General features: G+C 40.8%; 1 protein-coding gene across 4 annotated transcripts in view; it reads left to right on the forward strand.

Annotated features, from left to right (window-relative positions):
• The window catches only part of LOC132382451 (zinc finger protein basonuclin-2-like), a 318,584-nt gene that overhangs the window by 143,883 nt on the left and 151,558 nt on the right, over positions 1-23,143 (forward strand). Inside the window, exon 1 of one of the 4 annotated variants that reach the window (XM_059952661.1) lies at positions 14,107-14,188. The exons of the other annotated variants lie outside the window; for them this stretch is intronic. Within the exon in view, the coding sequence (XP_059808644.1) occupies positions 14,186-14,188 (3 nt within the window). The 5' untranslated portion in view covers positions 14,107-14,185. Of the gene's footprint in view, positions 1-14,106; positions 14,189-23,143 lie in introns of those variants that run through there. 4 annotated transcript variants of the gene reach the window in all.

A 23,143-nucleotide genomic window follows, 5' to 3' on the forward strand; every position in this document is an offset into this window, starting at 1 on the left:
GTTGTGTATTCAGAGATGCTCTTCTGCACACCACTGTAGTAACACAGTGTTACTTTAGTTACTGCCATCTTTCAGTCAGCTTGAACCAGTCTGGCCATTCTCCTCTGATCTCTCATCAACAAGCCATTTCCACCCACAGAGCTGCCACTCACTGGATGATTTTTTTGTTTGTTCTTCACACAATTCTCTGTAAACTCTAGAAACTGTTGTGTGTGAAAGTCCCAGGAGATCAGCGGTTCCTAAGATACTCACACCACCTTGTCTAACAATCATGGTCAAAGTCATTTCTTCCCCATTCTGATGTTTGATCTGAACCTCTTGACCATGTTAGCATGTTTTTATCTCTTGTGCTCCTGCTACACGATTGGCTGATTAGATATTTGCATTAATGAACAGTGTACCATATAAAAGGTATATTTTTGAAAAAACTTCCAAAGCTGTGAATAAATTATAAATAGGAACAGTGGTGAATTAGCTGTTATTACCAAGTTACTGCATTGCATGAATGTTAACTGTGTGGTCATCTTCCAATAGCCCAAGAGTTGTTGATAAGAGCAAGTGGTTCAGGTGTAGTTGGTATTATTGCCACAGAGGCGAATTAGAATAAAAGTTACCTACTCAATTATTGGATGACAACCCCATTTGGCTCCCCAGAGCTTGAAGTTTGTCTACAGTAGATAGTGGAAGGAGGGTTTTAGCAGGCTGTTGCCTCCAATGATCGTGAACTAGTAGGATCAAACAATGCGGCAAGATCAGGAGTACAATTAAACAATACTGGGTCTGCCTCTTCATACTGGAAAGGCAGAAATGGTGGCAGAGGGCTTTCTGTAACAAATCTGTATCCATTTTTCTTTCCGAGGATGATGTCGATTTCTTTAGTGCTCTGAAGAATAACTATACGCAGTCTTAATGCAAGGGCTGTTTTCAATTAGTTCAGGTGTCCGTCCTTGCATATGGAAGCAAGCGGAGCATTTGTTTAGTGTACAGTTTGCTTATTTGGATCGGCTGCTTATGAAGCATGGTTTTTATTATGCCTCCAAAGCTAGCAGAGCTCATTTCATGGTTGAGGAGTAGTTGAGTTCATGTGGAAATCTTTTAAAACTCATATGCGAAGGTTAAGGTTTTTCTCTGGATTCCGCTGCAATTCAATGAATGTAAACTCTATTGTTAAAACGTCCTTGTAATGTCAATTCAATACAAGTAAAAGAGAAAATAAATTTTAAATCATACATGTTTGAATAAAATAACATTCTATTCCCATTCTAGAGAAACAGTTGAGTATATAAGCATTTTTTGCCTGTGATTTCTTGTATAAGGAGCCAATTTTGAACCTATACTCCCCAGAGATTTGAAATATATGCATTCCATCCAATAACTCTGTCACTAGACACCCAGGGTGTTTGCACAGGAAGCTGGACTAAACATACACACACTCTCCATGCAGAACAGTTATTATTATTTCGTCTGTTAGTAGAAGAATTAATGGCAGGCTTTACTGTATAAATATTGAAAAGCTTCCCTCAGTAATTAATTGCTTAAATATGAAGGAATTTAATTGTAATAACAATGCAAATTACTTTCCGAGGTGCTTTTCAACTTTTACTAATGTGATAGCATGGATATGGAATGATAATAGATCCATGCGCAGAATTACACTACAGTATATGCAAGATAGGAATGCATGTACAGTGTGAGAACATGCAAACAAAAGCTAATGATTAGTTCTGCCTTTAACAGACTGGTGGAACATACTGACACGTCAAACTTCATTTTATTCCTTCTGAAGTCGGGTGTGTCATCTCCCAGTGAAAGATTCCAGAAACATCTCCACCTCTAGGGCTATAAAGCCAGTCTCAGTGCCCTGACCTCTAACCCGAGCTGGTTGGCTTGCCAGGGTATATGTCAGTGCTGTTTATGCTGCAAGAGACTGATGACGTCCAGGTGGCTTACTTTCAGGCCCGTGTTATTGACCAGCCATGACTGACCTCTCACCCTACTGCTCAGTGCCTTGGTACTGCCGTTCACTGTTATGTATGCATTCATTATGAGACTTGCTAATAAACTAGCAGTGATTCTATAAAAACTCAATTTCCCATTTAGGAAACAGAAGTGTGTTTTGCATCCATGCATTTCTTAAAATTATTTATTGATTGCATGAATTAAATACAAATATTATTAATAATTCTCTTTAAAACAACTATCCCCATATCGTCTTGAATGAGCCTACCCTCTTGAGATTGAAGGGTGTTTTCATCTTGCTAGTAAAATGCTTTTGCTTTGTGTGACATTTTGTTCAGCACTTTAAATTCGGAATAGGACAGAAAGATAAACAAGATGAGGTTAAGTGAGAGCACCGAAAACCTTTACCTTGAGGTAAAGAGAGGGATCAAAGAAAATGCAAGGGTTCTTTTAAAACTGTGTGGTTTGCAGCTCTGCACTTTAAAGGTGTGTATGTTGAAAGATTGATATTTAAACCACTGCAGTGTAACTTTCAGTGGAAATTACATCCATTGTGGATTTGTTATTCAGAAAGGAACTTTGTCACAGGCATGCCCTGATATTCACTGAGTGCCCAAACTTCACAGCAGGACTCTATTTATTTTTATTATTCCTTGGCTGGCAGCCAGACTGATTGAGAGGCTGGTTAGCTGCTGGGCAGGAGGCCATCTGCAGAGAGCATGGTTAGAAGGTTGGTCAGACCAATTGTGCATGGAAGGTCAGATAATACCCTGATTGTGGGTGTGGAGTGGAGGAGTACGAGGGCTGCTGGAGATATATTCCTAGCTCCCCTGATGAACAGAAGATGCAAAAGCCTGTGAGTACGTTCCACCAGGCTCAAGGACAGCTTCTATCCTACTGTTATAACTGTTATGTTTTGTAACTCCAAAACATAAATGGGAGCCCAGGAGAATGTGTCCTAGTTTTATTTTCACTTTTAGCAAGGCATGCACTAATGAAGTGGTGATGTGATAACATATGCCATTCACATACTTTTACAAATAACCTGCGAATGCATTATGTAAACAGCAGAAAATGCGTAATCAAACAGTATATTTACAATTTTACAGAAATATTAAAAGCAACACAATAAGAATATAGAACAGTCAAACGGTACGATAAGGTGTATTCTTGACCTCAAGTCTATCTCATTCCGGTTTTAGATGGCGCAGGTGAAACACAGCGATGACTTGCTGGTAGCAAACAAAACTAAAAATTACTGTATTAAACACACTTTCTGTCAGATACAATCACTACAATCAATAGCCTGCAACTTCCCTTTCAGAGTTGAGCATTTCAACGGCCTGTACGATCTGAAATTTTTTGCAGTGTGAACCGAAGTCTCGAAGGTGAAGGATGGTTGCAACGTGGCGTGTACAGGCTGAATTGAGACAGCAGGGCCTGGGCCTGAGAGTGGAGAGTGAGGTAACGTTTGGTGAGGAAAGAAAGGAGGTCTGAACAATTTAAGTGCCAGGCTGAAATGGGAAGGTTGTGTAGGGGCCAAATTGAGGTGGTGGGGTCCAGGCCCAAGAGCATATTGAAGCAGCTCCAAGACTGAGGAACTACCTAAGGTTGGGATGATTTAAGCGCTGGGCAAAAATTGGAAAAAGTCAGGGAAGAGGGGCATGCTTCGGTTCAGCTCCGTGTTCCACAAGGATTTACTCGTATCTGCAACTAACGAATCGGCGACAGTGATGACTGGATTCGTGGCTGTGGGCTCACTTCCGTGACCTTCAGTTGTGAATGTTATTTGTTTACATTTGTTGCTTTTCCCTACACATTGAGTATTTGACAACTGTTTTTAAATAGGCTCTATTGGGTTTCTTTGTTTTGTGGTTGCCTGTAAGGAAATGACTCTCAGGGCTGTATATAGTATACATACTTTGATAATAAATGCACCTTGAAATTTGAAGTTATGGCCTTGCACCTCATTGTCTGTGTGCTTTCTCCACTTCCTCTGTAGCTGCAATACTTTATTCTGCATTCTGTGGTAGTTTTTCTTTGTGCTCATGTGGTGGCAGCCAAGATTTTATTGAACTACAGAGCAGGCTGTCCTATTTCTTATGTTCTTATTTTCATATACTACATCAATGCAATTGTTGTAGTGAAATAATCAGTATGGATGTTATGCAAAACAAAGTTTTTCACTGTACCTCAGTATGCTTAACAATAACAAGCCAATTGATCAATTTCTGTGCTCTGCTGAAATGCTGGTCCCCGACAGGATCAGATGCTGCTCCCTTACCTCAGTTGTCATGTTTTCTAAACCCCAGGGAGCCAGTGCTGAAGATGCAAGAATGTGATGGTGCCAAAACCACAGATAGCACCCTCAAGTTCAAGTTTATTGTCATCTGACTGTACATAGACACAAGCAGACAAAGTGAAGCTCTTCTGGAACACACACAAAATGTTGGAGGATCTCAGCAGATCAGGCAGCATCTATCGACAAGAGCAAACAGTAGACATTTTGGGCCGAGACCCTCCATCAGGGTGTCTGCAGATTTTCTAAAGTTCCTCTGGACTTCTGTGCACCCACTAAACCTATATAACACACAGAGCATAAAACTAAATATTACCACAAATAAGTTAATAAAATATGATTCAAAATGCATCTGAAGTGTGCAGCACAGGTAAAGAGTAAACAGTACAGCAAACAGTAAACAACTTGCTGTCCTAGTGACAAGACCTTGGTGGTGGCCTTCTGTGGAAAGAAGTTGTTACCCAGTCTGGTAGTCTTAGTCCTATTGCTCATGTACCTCCTTCCTGATGGTAGTGAGTCAAAGAGACTGTGGGATGGGTGGTAGGGATCCTCAACAATACTTCAGGCCCTTCATATCCAATGTTCCTGGTAAAAGTTACAAACGGGGAGTGGGATATCCAAGTGATACTCTCGGCAGTTTTTGCTGTCCTCTGTAGAGTCTTGTGATCCAATGCCTTGTACCTTCGACACCACAGAATGATGTAGCTAGACAGGATACCTTTGTTGGTGCTCTTGGAGAAGGATTTTAGAATGGGGGTGATGAGACTTACATGCTTCAATCTCCTCGGTAAGTATAGATGCTGCTGTGCCTTCTTGACTAATGAGGAGATGTTATGGGTCTGGGTTAGATTGTCCATTACGTGCACGCCAAGGAACTTTAGGCTCTTCACTCTCAATGGCAGAGCCAATGATGTGCAATGGAGATTGGATGACCAACATCTTCCTGAAGTTCACAATCATCTCTTTTGTCCACTGCAGACTCCAGTTTCTGTTCTCGCATAATTTACCAAGCCTCTCTACCTCCTCTCTGTATGCTGACTCATTATTGTTGCTAATGAAGCCAACCACTGGCTGTTGTTTCATTAGGAAACTGGAGGTTGTGGTTTGAGGTGGATCTGGCTGTGCAGTCGTGAGTCAGCAGTGTGAACAGAAGCAACTCTGGGGGCACCAGTGCTCAGCATGATGGAGCTTGATACTGCTGCCAACTCAGACTGACTGGGGTCTTTCCGTCAAGAAGTCCTCCTTAATGCTGTCATCAGAGATAAATTCCTATAAGGTGGTGTCAGCCTTCTCCACTGTCAGAATTTTTTAATAAGTAGACGTTTCAAAAATATACACCAATAATGGAAACCGCAGAGATCATGCAAGCTGCACTCCCTTCCATTGACCCTATGCATATTTGCTGCTGCTTCAAGAAAGCAGCAAATATAATCGAACACCATCCTCATTCTTGTTTCTCCCTTCTTCCATTGAGCTGAAGGTACAAAACCTCCAGCAGGCAAACCACCAGACTCGAGGACAGCTTCTATAACGGACCTTCGAGCAGACCCGTCATAGGCTCAAAGATGAACTCGATCTCCTACTCTATTTCATTGCGATTTTGCACGTTACTTGTCTGCCTGCACTGCATGTCCTCTGTAACTGCAACACTGTACTCTGCATTCCAAATTCTTTTTGCAGACTCAATGCATCTCGTGATCTGCCTAGATGGTGCACAACGAAAGCTTTCCACTTTATCTCTGTACATGTGACAATGATAAACCAAAGCTAAAATATTTACAAGAAGTACAATACAATTAATTCATGTTTCTCTCTACATTAAAACCAAAACACTTGTACCATTCTCTTACAAGGCGGCAACACCACTCTAGTTTCCTATTTAAACTGCATTCCCATGATGTGTTTGAGAGGGTTATGCAGCATCCAGCCCCTCAATGTCCAGAGATAGTTGGACCCTATGAATGCTTCTTACAGCCAAACCCTCCGTGTTGGATGCACTGAGTTTCAGTCTGTACCTCACCACGTACTCTTGCACCTTGGACTGTGATAGTTGGCAGTATCCACTCATGGACACCTCGTTACACTGGGAGACCAACAAATTTCAGGCAGTCCAAGGTACATCTTTTACTGAGTTGATGATCTACCAGCAGCAGTTGATGCTTGTCTTGGTTTGCCCCCGAGGTAACAGATTATTCTGTAACGCAACTACTTGTGACCAACCTCCGCAAGGGCCGTTGAATCCTTTTCTCGGCATTCTTGGCAAGCTAATAGTTGACCAAGAGGTACACAATTGTTCCTTCTGCGCCGCTGCCATCTTGAATGCAGCATGCATTGAAATGGGACGCTCCCCATACAGCATGGATCGGACAAGGGATTCCTTCCTCATTATCAGCCAGGCAAGGACTTAATACTTGATGGCTTCTAACAATCAACACAGTATTGAGGAATGTTACAGTTACACAAGATGTTACAACTATTTTCTTCAGTTTTGTTTACCCTGCTAAAAGAAATATCCCATTACGCTAGAAATTGTGCAAATGAGATTTACAAGGCACCCTCACCAAAACCTGTATGTCTTTCCTCAACACATACAAAATGCTGGAAGAAGCCAAATGAAATCTGCTGCCTTCCTTTCCAGTCCCAATGAAGGGTTGGCCCAAAGTAGCCACTGTTTATTCCCCTCCATAAATTCTGACTGACCTGCTGAGTTCCTCCAGCACTTTTGTGTGCTGCTCAAGATTTTCGCACGTCTACAGAATCTCTTGTTTATACTGTATCTACCCTCTAAGGAGACCAGAACTGTACACAGTAGTCCAAATGTGGCCTCAACCGTATCCTACACAGTTACAGCATAACCTTCTTGCTCTTAATTCACTCCCTCCTCTAACAATGAAGGCCACATTTGACCTGCCTTCTTCATAATCTGTTAATAAAAGTACTCTGATAATAAATTTTGCTTTGAACTTTGTTGCACCTGCAAATTTACCAACATTGTTCTCCTTCCACCAGACCCTCACCCACTCACATAATCTGTCTATATCTCTCTGCAAACTCTGCACAGTTTGCTTTTCCACTTAATTTAGCGTCTTCAGCAAACTTGGATAAGATATGCTCAGTCCCCTCTTCCAAATCGTTAATGTATATCTTGAACAGTTGCAGGGCCATCCTTGGAGGGCAGGGTTGCACTCCACTCACCACTGACTGCCAACCAGAGAAACACCCATTATCCCGACTCTGCCTTCTATTGGCTCATCAGTTCTCTAACTATGCTTATAAATTACCCCCAACTCCATGCATCCTTATCACCTTTCTATGTGGCACCTTATCAAACACCTTCTGGAAATACAAGTATGCACCATCCATCTGTTCTCCTCTATCCACTGCACTCATTATATCCTCAAAGAACTCCATTAAGTTTGTCAAACAGGACCTGCCCTTCATCAATCCATGCTGTGTCTGCCAGATAGAACCACTTCTATCCAGATGTCTCGCTAATTCTTCCTTAATCGTAGCTCCAAGCATATTCCTGACTACAGACGTTAAGCTAACTGGCCTATAGTTACATGCCTCTTGCCTCTATCCTTTTTTAAACAGTGGTATGATGTTCACTGTCTTCCATTCTCCCAGGACTTGTCCAGAGTCCAGAGAATTTTGCTAAATTATCACAAGCACATCTACAATAACTTCCACCATTCCCTTTCTGATGCACCATTAATAACTCTCGGAGACGTGAGGCGAGAGATAGGCTTTTATTAGCTGGAAGAAAGCACTGTCAGCAGCAAGAGACCATCACACAACATCCTGGAGACTGAGGGAGGAGCAGTGCCTTCAATCGCCTTTATACCGGGGTCTGTGGGAGGAGCCACAGGAGCAGACAGCAGGGGGCGTGTCCAGACAGGTGTATGTAGTTCACCACACTTCCATACCCTAGAATGTATCCTTTTAGGCCTGCTAGTTACTCATTAGTGACAGCAATGAGATCTTCCCCTCCCATCACATCCATAACATCTCACTTTGTCATATGTTAGGCGTTTACTTCACCATGAAGACTGATGCAACATAGTCATTCAAAGCCTCAGCCGTTTTCACGTTTCCCAATATTAATTCCTCCTTCTCATCTTCCAAGAGACCTGTGTTCATTTTAGCTAACATTTTTCCACTTCAAATAATTATTAAAACTTTTATGATCTGATGTTATATTTTGTACTAGTTTTATAAACTTTTTTGCCTTTCCTTATTGGTTGCTTAGCGTTCTTTTTCGTTGCTTTTTAAAGTCTCCCGAACCTTCCCGTTTCTCACTACTCTAGGTGACTTTGTATGCACGAGATTTTGGTTTGATGCCTTCATTTATTTCCTTAGTTACTGATGCACCATCAGTAACTCTAGGAGATGTGAGGGAGAGATAGGCTTTTATTAGCTGGAAGAAAGCACTGACAGCAGCAAGAGACCATCACACAACATCTTGGAGACTGAGGGAGGAGCAGTGCCTCCAATCGCCTCCTGTGGGAGGAGCCACAGGAGCAGTCAGCGGGGGGGGGGGGGGGGGGGGTCCGTGTCCAGACAGGTATATGTAGTTCACCACAGTTACCAAAGGCTAGCTCTCCTCAGCCTTATTATTCTAGCTTTTAACTGGGATATACTTTTAATTGAGCACTCTGAAATGTCTCTTTGAAAGTCTTCCACTGTTTCTCAACTACCTGCTATATAAGTTGTGTCCATGCTAGGCAGCTCCTCTGTAATCTCATTGTAGCCTCCCTTGTTTAGGTATAATACAAACTGGTTTTTGATTGAACTATTACACCCTCCATTGTATGAGAAATTTTATCATATTGTGGGCCAAATGCAAGCAAATCGGATGCTTAGATGGAAATCTTGGTCGGTGTGAGTCAGTTGGGCCAGAGGGTCTGCTTCTGCATTGCCAGTGCTATAACATGCCAGATTTGTTGAAGAGGTCTTCCTATGTAAGGATAAAGGAAAGTGATTCCATTCCATGTTGGTATTGTCCCAGTTCTTGGTGGAGCTGACACAATGTATAATAAAATGACCCATCCCACTTATGTGAAATCCATCTGCTTACAATGACCAGAGTAAGGCCTCACTATCTTCAAGCTGCTAGCAGTCTGGAAACATAAATCCTCCGTCATCCTGGGAAAGCACATCTGCAGACACTGGTACTCAGCTTCTAATAGAGGACAGAGTGGATGAGTGTTGGGGTAGTGCTGCAGCCATGCAGAGCATCCAGTGAATTCCAAACCTTCCCTTGTCCTACAGTTAGAAGTCTTGTTCTCTCCTTGGTCACAGCAGTGCAGCAATTAGTGATGCTGCCAACATCTCCATGGACCCAGGTTCGATGCTGTCTCTGCAGAGTCCTCATGTTATTTTCCTCAGCTTCCCAGCACAACCCAAAGGCACGTTGGTTGGTTAATTGTCAGTCACCCTGTAGTGTAGGTTAATAGTAGAAAGGAATCAGGAGCAGAATTTATGAGCATCTATGAGATGGAGTAGGCTGCAGTCATTTAGGGAAATAAGGAGAGTTAGAATGAGACAAATGGGATTGATCTCCAGGAACTGGCATAGAACTTATGGGCTGAATGGTCTCTGCCTGTGTCATTAGTCACTAACATTGCTGCAATGGATGATGAAACCAGGCTTCAAAATCCCCATTACACAGTTTTTTTTAAAAAGAATTAGCTTAATTGTATTCTACTGGGAAATGAACCAGTAGCCAAATTCCTTTCCTTGCACAGTCTATTTATCAGTTGTTCTTTCCATTGGCTTCCAATGCACTGGCATCAGATTAAAATGGTCATTCCTTTGCCACCATATACCAGCAATCAATTTTGATCTTGCTGAATTTATAATTCTGAGATCTCAACAAAAAGCTGCACTTATTCTGTCACTTTTCCTTCCATCATAAAACAGTCTTAGATTCTCATTCCTGTAGAAGTTGGACTGTGTCTCAGAAGATTGGCAAGCATGGAATATCCAGCAGGCTATTGCACACTAGTTACAGAATGAGTCAATGTGGATGTACTTCTCCAAGCATAAAACTGGGAGAATGAAGTATCATCTACCTCATTGTCTTGCTCTGAAGTGAGATACTTTTATTTTTCAGATTAGAACCATGAGGTGCTTACTCCCAGAGACCTCTGGCTAAGCCTTCTCTGCTCTTGTACTATTGACCATTTCCAGAGCCTTGCCCCTGTCAGATGGCCTTCAACAGAGCCTTCACTTTCCCTAAGCGAAGTCTAAAATTTTAAAAAATGCTAGAAACTCTGAGGAATATTATGAAGAGAAAAGACAAGTTGACATTCAATGCTGGGCCATTTTCTATGTGTGTACTGATCAAATAAAGAAACTAAGCTACTAGTGGCTCATTCACTTAAAATAGCTGGTAGGCTGAGTGCTTGGAAATTCCACTTCTGCTTTCCCACTGTGATGTGAAGGAAAATGGATTTAACTAATGCAATCTTAGGGTCATAGAGCAATGCTACAGAGCACAGAGTCAGCAGAATCTCAGATAGTGACGAGGAGGTATACGTGAGTAATATCGTTCAGCTGGTTGAGTGGTGCCATACAACGACCTTGGACTCAACATCAATAAGATCAGAGAATTGATAGTGGACCTCAGGAAGGGGAAATCAAGAGACCACACACCAATCCTCATCAAGGGGTCTGCAGTGGGAAAGGTGAGAAGTTTCATGTTCCTGTGTGTCAACATCTCTGAAGGTCTATCTGGGACCCAACATATTGATCCAGTTACAAAGAAGGGATGCCAGTGACTATATTTTATTTGGAGTTTGAGGAGATTTGGTATGTCCTAGCCGACCCCATTGAAGTCGATACACAAGCTTAGGCAGTACAATATGGAGAGCAAGCTGTTGCCCATGTGGCAGGCTCCCCCTCTCCATGCAGCTGATAAATCCAAAGGGACGGCAGAGACCGATACACTTTGGCACCATCAGCTTTGCAAGAGGTGCAAGTCAGTGTAGAACTCAAAGTACAACTGCCTTAGGGACTCCAGCTCCAGAATTTTCCTCAGGGATTACTCCTTATGCATGGGTATGGATGCAGAGGTTTGAGATCAAGGTTTTCCTTCTCTTAGGTGAGCTGCCAACCACAGTTGACGAGCCCAATTTGTCCAGAGCGACTGGTTTTGTGCCATTAGCCCACCTTTACCCTTCTCTTGTCAGTAGAAATGGTTCCACAAGGCTTAGTAGCCAAAGGTGAAGGCTAGGAGTTGGACTTGGTTGTCAGAGCTATTTGAGATGCATGCCATTGGGAGAATTTAATGGGTAGTTGGAGCTTATCCCCACTAACTCCACCTCCCACCCCCACCGGCTATGGCAGAGTGAAGGAATCTGTCACAAAAGACTCTAGGAAATTTGTAAAGATGTACCACAGAGAGCATTCTAACTGGTTGCATCACCGTCTTGTAATGCACAGGATTGAAAAAATGAGGCAGAGGGTCGTAAACAGCCAGTTCTTTCACGGGCATGAGCCTCCCCACCATTGTGGACATCTACAAACGGCAACGCTTCAAGAAGTCGGCATCCATCATGAAGGACACCATTTCCAGGTCATGCCCTCGTCTCATTACTACCATCAAAAGGGAGATACAGGACCCGGATGGCACACAATCCACAAACATTTTAGGAACAACTACTTCTCCTCTGCCATTAGATTTCTGGATGGACAATAAACACTACCTCACTACTTTGCTCAGTTTTTGCACAATTCATTTATTTTTTTTCTTATTGTAATTTATGTTTTTTTAATTTATTGCACAGTACTGCTGCCACAAGACAAGAAATTTCACATCCCACCGTGTGTCAGTGATAACAAACCTGATTCTGATTCAATAGAGAATGCTGCGAACTCATCCACCCAACAAGTCTATGCCAGCTGTGGTGCCACTCAGTTAGTCACAATTTCCTGATTCTGGTCCACATTCCTCTAAGCCCCACCTCTCCATGTACCGATGAAGTGGATCTTAAATGATCTCTGTGTGGGGCAGAAACTTCTGCTGTGATAAGCCACCTGGAAGCACAACTGGTCTATTCCCGCCCTGAATCTGAAACTCGTTGCGACTTCCACGTCAAGGACACAAGGGGTGGCACTGTTGCTTGTGAAGTGTTTGACCACACTTTGGGAAGTGGGATATCCATTGTGGTCATCTCACACATTGGGAGAGGTGCCACATCATCAGCATCCCCACCCCATACTAACCACCTCAATTAGGATTCTTTGTGTTGAAACAGGAACTAAACGGATTGCTATCCTAATAATTAACTCCACCCCATCACACCCTTTAAAGTGCACTCAGATTTCTATAAAAATGTCTGTGTTTTAAAGAGTTATAGAGGGATATAAAATGGAAACTGGCCACTTCTCTCACCAAGACCATGCTGGCAATCAACTACCTATATTATTCCTACCCTAGCCCATTTTGATTTGTTCTTATTCTCATCAATTCCCCCAAGATTCTAGCATTCTTCCTCTTGTCTAAACACTGCGGGCAAATTACAATTAATCCACCAGCTCACGTCTTTGGATCATGGGTAGGGATATAACTACAGTTAATCTCTGATAATCCGGTAAACTTGTGACTTTATGGATCTTATTCCATAAAAACCCAACATTCTTTTGTTTCATTTTTTCTATATGTTACACAGTATTATAAAATAAATTCTCCATTGAATCTCTAAATTGACTGGAAGCAAAGGAATTTAAAGCAGAGGTTGATTTAGGTCCTTGATTAGAAAGTGTGCCAAAGGTTACAAGGAGTAGACATGAGAAAGGGAAAATAAAGTCAGGCATAAATTAATGGTGGAGCAGACTGTGGGCTGAATGGCCTAATTCTGCTCCTATGTCTTTTGGGCTCATGGAACTGGAACTCCGGGAGAAAAACTCACGTGCTCACAGGTAGAACATGCAGTACATCAAGACATCACTGTGCCCACCCAATATCTCAGCTGAGAATTGGACAAATCATTCATTTAAAATATTTCCCGCACAGTGGGAAATCTGATAGCAGTTATTCACATATGAATTGCTCATTCTCTTTTGATGTTGGTAATGAGAATGTCCTCCTTCACTTGTGGGCTGGCACTATCCTTGACGTAAATATATTTAAATCAAAATACGCGTTAATTCATTTTTAGCATTAAGTTTCCATCTGCCCTGCTGCACACCTAGCTTAATTCAAATCTTTAGACTAAATATGACTAAAACACCAACTGGAAATTATTGAAAAATCAATAATTCACATCTGCTCTGAACCAGGGTCAGCAGCCAGCACTCTCACCACCGCACAGGCCAAAACTCTTAGATTCTATTCTTCAATTGCCATCAGCTGGAGTTTTTAACTGCTTTGTGTGCTTAATTAAGGTGCAGGTGTCAGATTCCTTTGATGCACAGAATCAGAAAATGAATGTCTTTAATCAAACTGAGCAATGATTTGAATTACCTTGTTTCACAATTCTACTCTCTGCAAAATTTCTGGGTGAATAATGTCAAGTTAAATGCATATAATCAATGATTTGAGTTGAGGGAAAGAAATGCAGTGAATTGTGAGTTTCTCATTGCTAAAGTACCTTGATTACTCCAGTTAGTGCCACAAAATCCGCAGTTCAACCTCGGCCTCTGCAGGCTTCAAGTATTGCCACATTTACAACCTTAAAATGAAATGAACTCGCTGCTGAAAGGACAGGTTGGTACTTCATGATATTTATAATCACCAGTTCCTACATCAGGAAACAATCTGCTGGAAGAACTCAACGAGTCAAGCAGCATCTGTGAGCGGAAAGGAGCTGTTGACATTTTGGATCAAAACCATGCATCCAGATGTTGATCCGGATTCCGGCATTTCTTGTGTCTTCTGTGTACTTCTGCTATCCACAACCCAAAAAAGGAACAGCTGAAACCATGGTATCTCAATCCAGCTAATAATTAAATTAATTTATTTTATTATTTTGTCCTGTTCGTCTCCCCTCTTGTTATGTGACACCCCTCTGTCCCTTAATTAGAAAGCAAGAGAGCCTATGTTATGTTGAATCTGTTGGGTGAACGATTAGATTTTATTGAACTGCAGATCATGGCCTTTCTTGGGGCTTTGCTATTCCTTGCTTGGCGGGTTGAGGGTGCTGATGGGTTTTTTTGCTGAAATAAGTGGGGGAAGGGAAGGATCATTGTTCTTCTGTTGCTCCTCTGTGGTGGGGGGGGGCTTTTTGGAATTCTTACGTTTTCACCATCATTCATTTGTTCGTTGGGGCACTCTTCTGTTTTTGTAGATGTCTGCGAAGAACAAGAATTTCAGGTTGTATGTTGCATACTTTCTTTGATATTACATGGGACTATTGAACTACGATCTTCTGCCATCCATTCTCTTTCTCTCTTTAGAAACAGAAATCTACAGCACATTACAGGCTCTTCAGCCCTCAATGTTGTGCTGACCATGTAACCTACTGTAGAAGCTGCCTAGAATTTCCCTACCACAGAGCCCTCTATTTTTCTAAGCTCCATGTACCTACAAGTCTCTTAATTTACCAGTCTCGTATGTAAGAGTTCCTTAAAAGATCCTATTTGATCCGCCTCTACCACCTGTGCTGTCAGTGCATCCCACACACCCATCACTCTCTGTGTGAAAAACTTACCTCTTTGTTTTTTTCTTTATCTGACTTTTATTTGGTTTTCCTATTCTTAAATCTCAGAGGTAATTGATAATAGCAGAAATCTAATGGGTCCCAGATTCACATTGCCATTATTTTAAATTTGCATTTCCAATTGTTGCAAATACATGGAAAAGTAACTAGAAGTGACTGCAGACAATTGTACAGATCAGAAAATCTGGCTCTTAGATACCAATGACGCAAAAACATTTCTGCTGTGAAAGTAATGCAGGTAACCTACCAGCCAAAATAGCATTTTGTTATATTTAAACGCTCACTGATTATAAGTGAAAATTACTGCTCTTTATTTTAGTACTTTCTGATATGCCCTAGTTTCACCAGTTTGCAAATGGACAACTTAATGCCTACTTTCCAGCTCCTTGTTACAAAACTTTTTTTTAAACTGCAGATGCTGAAAATCTGAGACGAAAACAGAAGATGTTGGTAACATTTAGCAGGTCAGGTGTTATCTGTGGCAAGGGAGATCAGAGAAAACAGTAAACAGTAAATGCACATGCTGTAAATCCAATTTAATACATGCACAAAGAACTGGTGGAAGTCAGCAGGTCAGGCGGCATCTATAGCAATGAATAGACAGTCGACATTTTGGGCCAAGACCCTTCTCTGGGACTGAGAAGGGAGGGGGAAAATGCCAGAATAAAATGGTGGGGGGAGGGGAAGGAAGCTAACTGGAAGGTGATAGGTGAAGCCAAGTGGGTGGGAAGTATCAGGAGCAGGAGAAGAAGGAATCTGATAGGAGAGGAAAGTGGACCATAGGACATAAGGAAGGAGGAGTTAAATCAGTTAATGTTTCAATTTAAAGATTTTTACTTCTCTGTTTTAATTTGCATTGGATGGCAAGACTGCTGCAAACTCATTCACCAAGGTCCTAGATCTCTTTTGTAGCACACCACCAAATCACATTACAACTTGTATGGAGAAATAAACACAAAAATCTTGCAGTAACTTAGCACTTCAGGCAGCATCTCTGGAAAGGAATAAACAGTCGAGGTTTTGGGCCGAGATCCCTCGTCAGGACTGTACAAAGTCTGAGCAATTCCAAAAGAAATGGAACAGTGATTTTGGATATTTAGTCTGTTTATTGGTGATGAACTGGGACATACTGGGGTAGTAGAGATGTTGAATATCCCGCCACTGTCTGTAAGGAGTTTGTATGTTCTCTCATGACCATGTGTGTTTCCTCCAGGTGCTCTGGTTTCCTCCCAAATTCCAAAGAAATACAAGATTTAGTTAGTATTTTTGGCCATGCTGTGCTGGCACTGGAAGCATGGTGACACTTGCAGGCTGGCCCCAGAACGTCTCAGACTGTGTTGTCTGTTGACACAACAAAACATTTCACTGTATGTGTTGATGTTTCAATGTACATGTGACAAATAAAACTAATCTTAAGATCTTTTGGTTTGGTTTGGCTTCAGACTACTACAATTATATATATGAATAGAAATTTATTGTGCACTGTATCAGTACTGGGGATATTTAACAAGAAATGGCCACATAAATGAAAAATAATATCTCTTTCTGATTACTGTGCTACCATAAGTCTCAGTGCTGTGTAAGACACCTTTCCTGACGAATATCATATCAGAAAGCGGGAGATTACTGTAACCAGACTAACTTATTAGGAGGCTATCTCTTCTGACTGGAATGGTATGTTAAATGCATCTGTTGTATCTCCAAGTACTAGACTGATGTGACAGAACTGTTAGAGAGATGGCTTTCTGACTCAAGAGAAAGGTATGCTTTTCAGAGCTGTGCGTTCTCAATTGGCGACTAAACTGATGAATTGTGAGGTTCCCGTCTAATTTTCCTTAGTGTTACAAACTCATACGTGCACATGAAATTGACATTTTTTTCCTTAATTCTTTTTTTATCAAACTGTTCGTTTTCAAGTTGTTGCTGATATTAAAACAGGCATAATTCTGTTAAGTTAACTTAATGCCTTACCATGGATACTTCATATTTCAGATTTTGAGTATATTTTTCCCCAATTAAGCTCGTTAATAAATTTCAGAATCAATTCCATCCATCCACTGAAGCAAGGGTAAGGATGGGACAAGTGAGAGAAGTGATTTTGGACGATGAATTCTCATGCTTGATGCTCGGGGCCATCACTGTGTATTCTTAGTTTCTCTCATGAAAGGTCTCAGTCCGAAACGTCAACTCTTTGTTCCTTTCCATTGATGCTACCCGACCGGCTGCGTTCCTCCAACACTTTGTATGTGTTATTCTGGATTCCCTGCTGTTGCAGAATGAATCTCTTGTGTTTATAAGTTTCATGCAGTAAAATGCAGTGCATTCTTTGTCGAATGTTCTCGAGGAGAATTCTGTTTGATTACACATACAGTGTATAAAAGAATTTCAATGGACAAAAATATACAATGCACTTTCATGAAAAAAATACTTTTGGCAATTTTCAAAATGGCAATGTTTATATTAAAAAAAAACACCAACATTTACTACTGTTTCAATATGTTTGCTAGCTGTAAGCAAGTTGGTGCAAATGCATCTATACTTAAAAGTTTTATCACTTTTTACTGAAAACATCATAATTTACGAATGTATAATTGGTATTGACATTTTGTTTGGTAATAAGTTAAAAACATTATGAGCTAGGATGTCCTACAATAGTTAGCTCAGACACCCCCTTGACCTATGGCCTGGGGGAGCACTGGTTACAGAAGATGTTTGAAGCAGACTTTGCAAACTATAAACCCCTTTTCTAAATTAGTCTTTAGATTTGTTTTCTGTTTAACTTTTCAAATCAGGTTATACATCTGTCTTCTATAAAACATACACAAATTGATTGGGCTGCTTTTAACACCCTGAGATTATTCTTAACAAAAAAGAGCTACTGATGTGCGCGGATCTGCTAGCGCACAAAGGCCGTAGACATGTGAGCATTTACGAGGTGGCCACTGTTGAAGAAGAGCAGATTGGGTTGTAGCACCAAGATGTGTGATAGGAGCTTCTTTAAAAATGTGGACTGGACCCTTAGGATGTTATTGCAACTTTGTGCAAAGATTAGAATGATGAGATCAGTCCAGAGCTGCAGTTAGGTGAGGGTGATGGAATGGAATAGGCCCAAGCAGGTAATTTTTGAAAATGAAACTTGTGTTGCCTTGTGGTCGGGGAAGCAGGTCTGTCATTTGCAATCTTCCAAAGCTGGAAGAAGTTTGCAAGCTTGTGTTGCTTTGTTCCTGAGATGTTGGTGAGACTGGTGAGGTGGCTCTGCAATGATGCTGTTAGGCTAATTGAAGTCCACAGTCCTGGTGCAAAGGAAACTCTTATACTGGGTTAGATGGCTGTTGATAACTTGGTTATGTGCTACTTTCTCTCCGAGCCAGTGCCATTTAGTGTGGTGCTTCATCTGATGGATGTGTGGGGGCAGAGTGTGGGGTGGGTATTGGATTGTGCTATTTATTGTGTACAGTTCTGGTCACCAAATTATAGGAAAGATATCAATAAATTAGAGAGAGTGCAGATACAAATTACTAGGATGTTACCTGGGTTTCAGCACTTAAGTTACAGAGAAAGGTTGAACAAGTTAGGTCTCTATTCATTGGAGCGTAGAAGGTTGAGGGGGGAATTTGATCGAGGTATTTAAAATTTTGAGAGGGATAGATAGAGTTGATGTGAATAGGCTGTTTCCATTGAGAGTAGGGGAGATTCAAATGAGAGGACATGATTTGAGAGTTAGGGGGCAGAAGTTTAAGGGAAACACGAGAGGGTATTTCTTTACTCAGAGAGTGATAGCTGTGTGGAATGAGCTTCCTGTAGAAGTAGTAGAGGCCAGTTCAGTTGTGTCATTTAAGGTAAAATTGGATAGGTATATGGACAGGAAAGGAGTGGAGGGTTATGGGCTGAGTGCGGGTAGGTGGGACTAGGTGAGATTAAGAGTTCGGCACGGACTAGGAGGGCCGAGTTGGCCTGTTTCCGTGCTGTGATTGTTGTATGGTTATATGATTGTGGAATACCAGCAGCAGTTGAAGTACACATGTTCAAGTGGGCTCCAAAATGGGTCCTTTCTGTACAAAGACTGAAGAGTTGAATATAAAGCATTGATGGAGTTTCTGTTGTCATTTCAGACTGACCAGTCACATTCAATATATGTTAAATTTATTTATACCATCCTTTTCCATTCTGTTGCATAGACCTTCAGTGAGGCATAGCAAGAATTATACAAGTCAACAATGATCCTGGTATAATGTTGGAAGATTAGATAGCACTGTAATCTTTAGGTACACCTATATGCAAAGATCTCAATAAGTCGAGAGGTGTAATGGGTTAGTATTGTAGATGTTAAAGTCACATTCTTAGTGCTTAAGGAAGGTACCTACCAAGGCTTCCAAGAAGAGATTACATTGGACAACAATTTTTTTCAAAAGCATTGATTCCTCAATTTCTTTTTGTTTATGATAGACCACCTGAAGCTGTAATTAAAAAAAGTAGGAATTTGGACAACGAAAAATTATATTTTGTTGAATAAAAGGCATTTAGTTACCTTATATGATGATATGCAATGGTTCAAACAATCTAAAAATGTTTTGTTGATGATTTTCATTTGTACTTAGCATCTGAGTTGTCTGGCTTAAGTTTTGAACAATAATCAGCCAGCATTGATGGATTCCAGTTGCCCTGATACTGTTTCTCCATGTTCTGGTGAAACCTTTCACCGTGCTCATCAACGGCAGCAGTGAAAAAGTCTAAATGGAAATACAGAAAATGAATCTTTGAGACATGTTGCGCTTCATGGTTTTGTATACTTGAAGCATGTTGTCAGCCAGCTACATGTAGTTTGGTGCTCTGTAGTTGCCAAGAAACTTTTTAACAACATCCTTGAATACCTTCCATGCGACTTTCTCCAGCCCCACTAGAAGTTCATTCAAATTGTCTGTCATTGACGGCCCGTATAATCTGTGGACCAACAAAAATGCCTTCCTTAACTTTGTCATCAGTTATTCTAACTTGAACTATGAATTGAAATAAGAAATTTAGAAAATTTTTAGAAATGTTGCATGTTGCATGAAATTTTGTGGTGCTTTTCATAATCATCAGCCCAAAATCTATAAGATAGACCCAACAGTATTCAGGAAGCAAAAGTATTATTAGTGCTTCAAAGTCAAAGTCGAGAATTAAAATTCGGTTCATAGTCATGCATAAGTTAGTATATGTAGAAGTGCAATGAAAAACTACTTGCAGTGGCATCAAAGGTTCAAATAACATCAAGCGAAAACATAAGTTAATCATAAATTATACATATTTTTTAAGAAATCACATAAAGAGAACAATAAAATGGGGTCTTTGTTAGTGCAAAGTGATCAAAGTATTCATAATGTTGCTAAACTGTAGTAGTGATTAGGGTTGTGCCAGTTGGTTCACAGACCGAATGCTTGAAGGGAAGTAGCTGTTCTCGTGTCTCTGTTTTCAGTGCATGATTCTTCACCAATTCATCTCCTTGTTCACTCTGGCTATGATGGAAGGTGCAGTAGGGCAAAGTGCCCATCGCTATCTTTTAATTGGGATTGCTGACTTATGCAGCCTATTAACGATTATGCTGAGAGCCACTCTGTAATTTAAAGTGAATAAGTTTAATTAATTTGGCCACTTAATGATGACCTGCATTGCTTTTTCCATAACATTTATACCCTGTTAAAAGTCAATGTAAGAGCTGACAGACAGTTTCATTACAACTAAGTCTGTTTTTCAGGATGAGAGGAGGCCATCATCAAAATTATCAGTTGGAAGCGTGCCCCTTCTGGATTTATCTAGCTTTGATGTCATCATTCCAAGCCAATCCATTACTCATGGGAGACTGTGTCTGGGCTATGCGTCCAGCTATCTTGGATTACTTGGGTGTGGCTCATGAAGGAATGAGCAGAGGCTCATGTGGCAATAAGAAATCGGCCCACCTTTCTGTCCATTTAAGTTAACAGACGGGAGGGCCAGGTATGGATTGTGATCTTAATCCACTTTATGTTCCATAGTGAATTATCTTTGGGCATGAAGCTCTATTGCTGGTGACAGGTTTGCCTGAGAATACAAATACAGAATGAACAGTTGTTAAGTTCTTAGCATTCCATCCTTAACATGAATATATATTGTGTTAAAAAGGATTGAGATTCTCCAGTTTGTTTGAGTAGGATATATGATCCCTTTAGTGGAATCTGCTACTGTAATCTTGCCTTCTGCAAGAGATCCAAACACTGATCAATAAAACAAAAATGTGAATGCATTCCTTCTCCTAAAAGGTTCTGGACAATTCAGAGTTAGTCTGAACTTTTCAAAGAGGATATCAGCTGGAAATCCTGAAGTATTTGTTTATTGTAAGTACAAACTTGTGTTCTGGAACCCTGCTATGTTCAAAGTTCAAACTAAATTTATCATCAGAGTACATGTATTTCACCATGTATACAACCCTGAGATTAATTTTCCTTGTGGGTAATTCAATAAATCTATAGAATAATAACATAATAGAATCAATGAAAGACCACCAAACTAAGGTGTTTCACCAGAGCACAGACAAACTGCAAATACAAATGAAGAAATAATACTAGTAAATAAATAAGCAATAAATGTCAGAATGTGAGATGAAGAGTCCTTGGAAGTGAGTCCATTGGTTGTGAGAATATTTCAATGATGAGGCAAGTGAAATTGAGTGAATGTTACTATAGTAACAAGTCTTTGCAAAGATAAAATGATTTTTGTGTGTATGGCTATGCCCTCAACATATTTGCACGTCATAATATCTAGTAAAGTATTTGTTAATACATTTTAGATTGCTGGTCAACTCAGGCTACATCCACACTAGACCGGATAATTTTGAAAACACCGGTTTTGCGTAAAAACAATAGGCGTCCACACTACGCGTTTTTGAATTTATGTCTGTCCACATTGAAACAGAGATTTTGGCAAATCTCCTCCTACTGCGCATGCGCAGGACACATCCATCGAAAGCAAGCGACATGTTTGGTGTCGAATCTCGCCGTGAAAGACGCTGCGTGTTTGTGCAGTTACAGACTAGAAAAACTTAAATGACGGGCAGCTGTTGGCTCTCGTGCAGGAAGACTTAAAAGTAAAAAAAAAACAAATACTGGATTGCATGGAGGCAACTGACAGGGGAGTTCATGGGCAGTATGACCCGGCTGATGACGAACGTTGAAAAACTGACTGACTCTGTTGCATTAATAAAGCTCCTCATTAAATGTGTAAAACATGTCTGCGTCAGTATTATCTTGTATTTCCATTAAATGTTACATTAGGCTGTTACACATCTATTGTCAGAGAAGTACTTGCATAAATAGGTAAACCACCTTCATACAAGCAAGGACAGAAAACAGGGCAAAGTGAGCGTACTTATTTATTCAGTAAGTTATGGGTCAAATTATTTGGTGCGTACATTTCTAACTCTTCTGGCTTCAGTCTCGTTGTCTGTTCTGAAATTGTTGGGTTGCCTTCAATAAAACAATGAAATGGCGTGCTACCGTCTGACAACGTTTGCAGATTTCTCCGGTTACCCCGTCCACACTGATCTGCCCGAGCAGCGTTTTCAAAAATACCCACCCTGGAAAACGTTTCTGAAAAGCTCCGGTTTTGGGGGATGAAAATGCTGTTTTACTGTGGACGAAGGGTAAAAACGAAGAGAAAAAGCATCGGTTACGGATTTATCCGGTGTAGTGTGGACATAGCCTCAAACTTTTCTCCATCAAGGTATGTGAGTGGGAGATTGCATAGCTTTAGTGGAAGTTACAGGGACAGATGTGAACTGTACTACAACAGGTCAGAACAAAGAGCAGGTTTTGGATGATGACAGATCAATCTAGAGGAGAAAGCCGTGGAAGATGAAAAGTCATTGTGCGAATAAGGTAAACTGTCCACTTAAACAGATTAAAAGAACTTCCAGAGATCTCTGAGAATAAATGGTGTTAACTTTGAAATTTATAATTCCTCATCATGAAAAGAATCTGCTGGAGATCTGGGTGCCCTAGTGCAGGGAGAGGATGTGTAAGGTCACTAATGCATTTAGAAAGTATGACTAAAGTTCTGTGTTTCAGTGAGGCTTCCATTTAGTTTTGATAGGGTCGTGTTAGTGGATAACCTCAAGACTCTGAATGTGCCCAAAGCAAGGTAACAAAGTGAGTGTTAGGTATGCCTGTTCATATCAGAGAGATGATCAGTTTCACACTATGGTACCAGC

This window comes from Hypanus sabinus, chromosome 28 (genome assembly GCF_030144855.1).
Source record: "Hypanus sabinus isolate sHypSab1 chromosome 28, sHypSab1.hap1, whole genome shotgun sequence".
In the NCBI taxonomy this organism is placed as follows: Eukaryota; Metazoa; Chordata; class Chondrichthyes; order Myliobatiformes; family Dasyatidae; genus Hypanus; species Hypanus sabinus.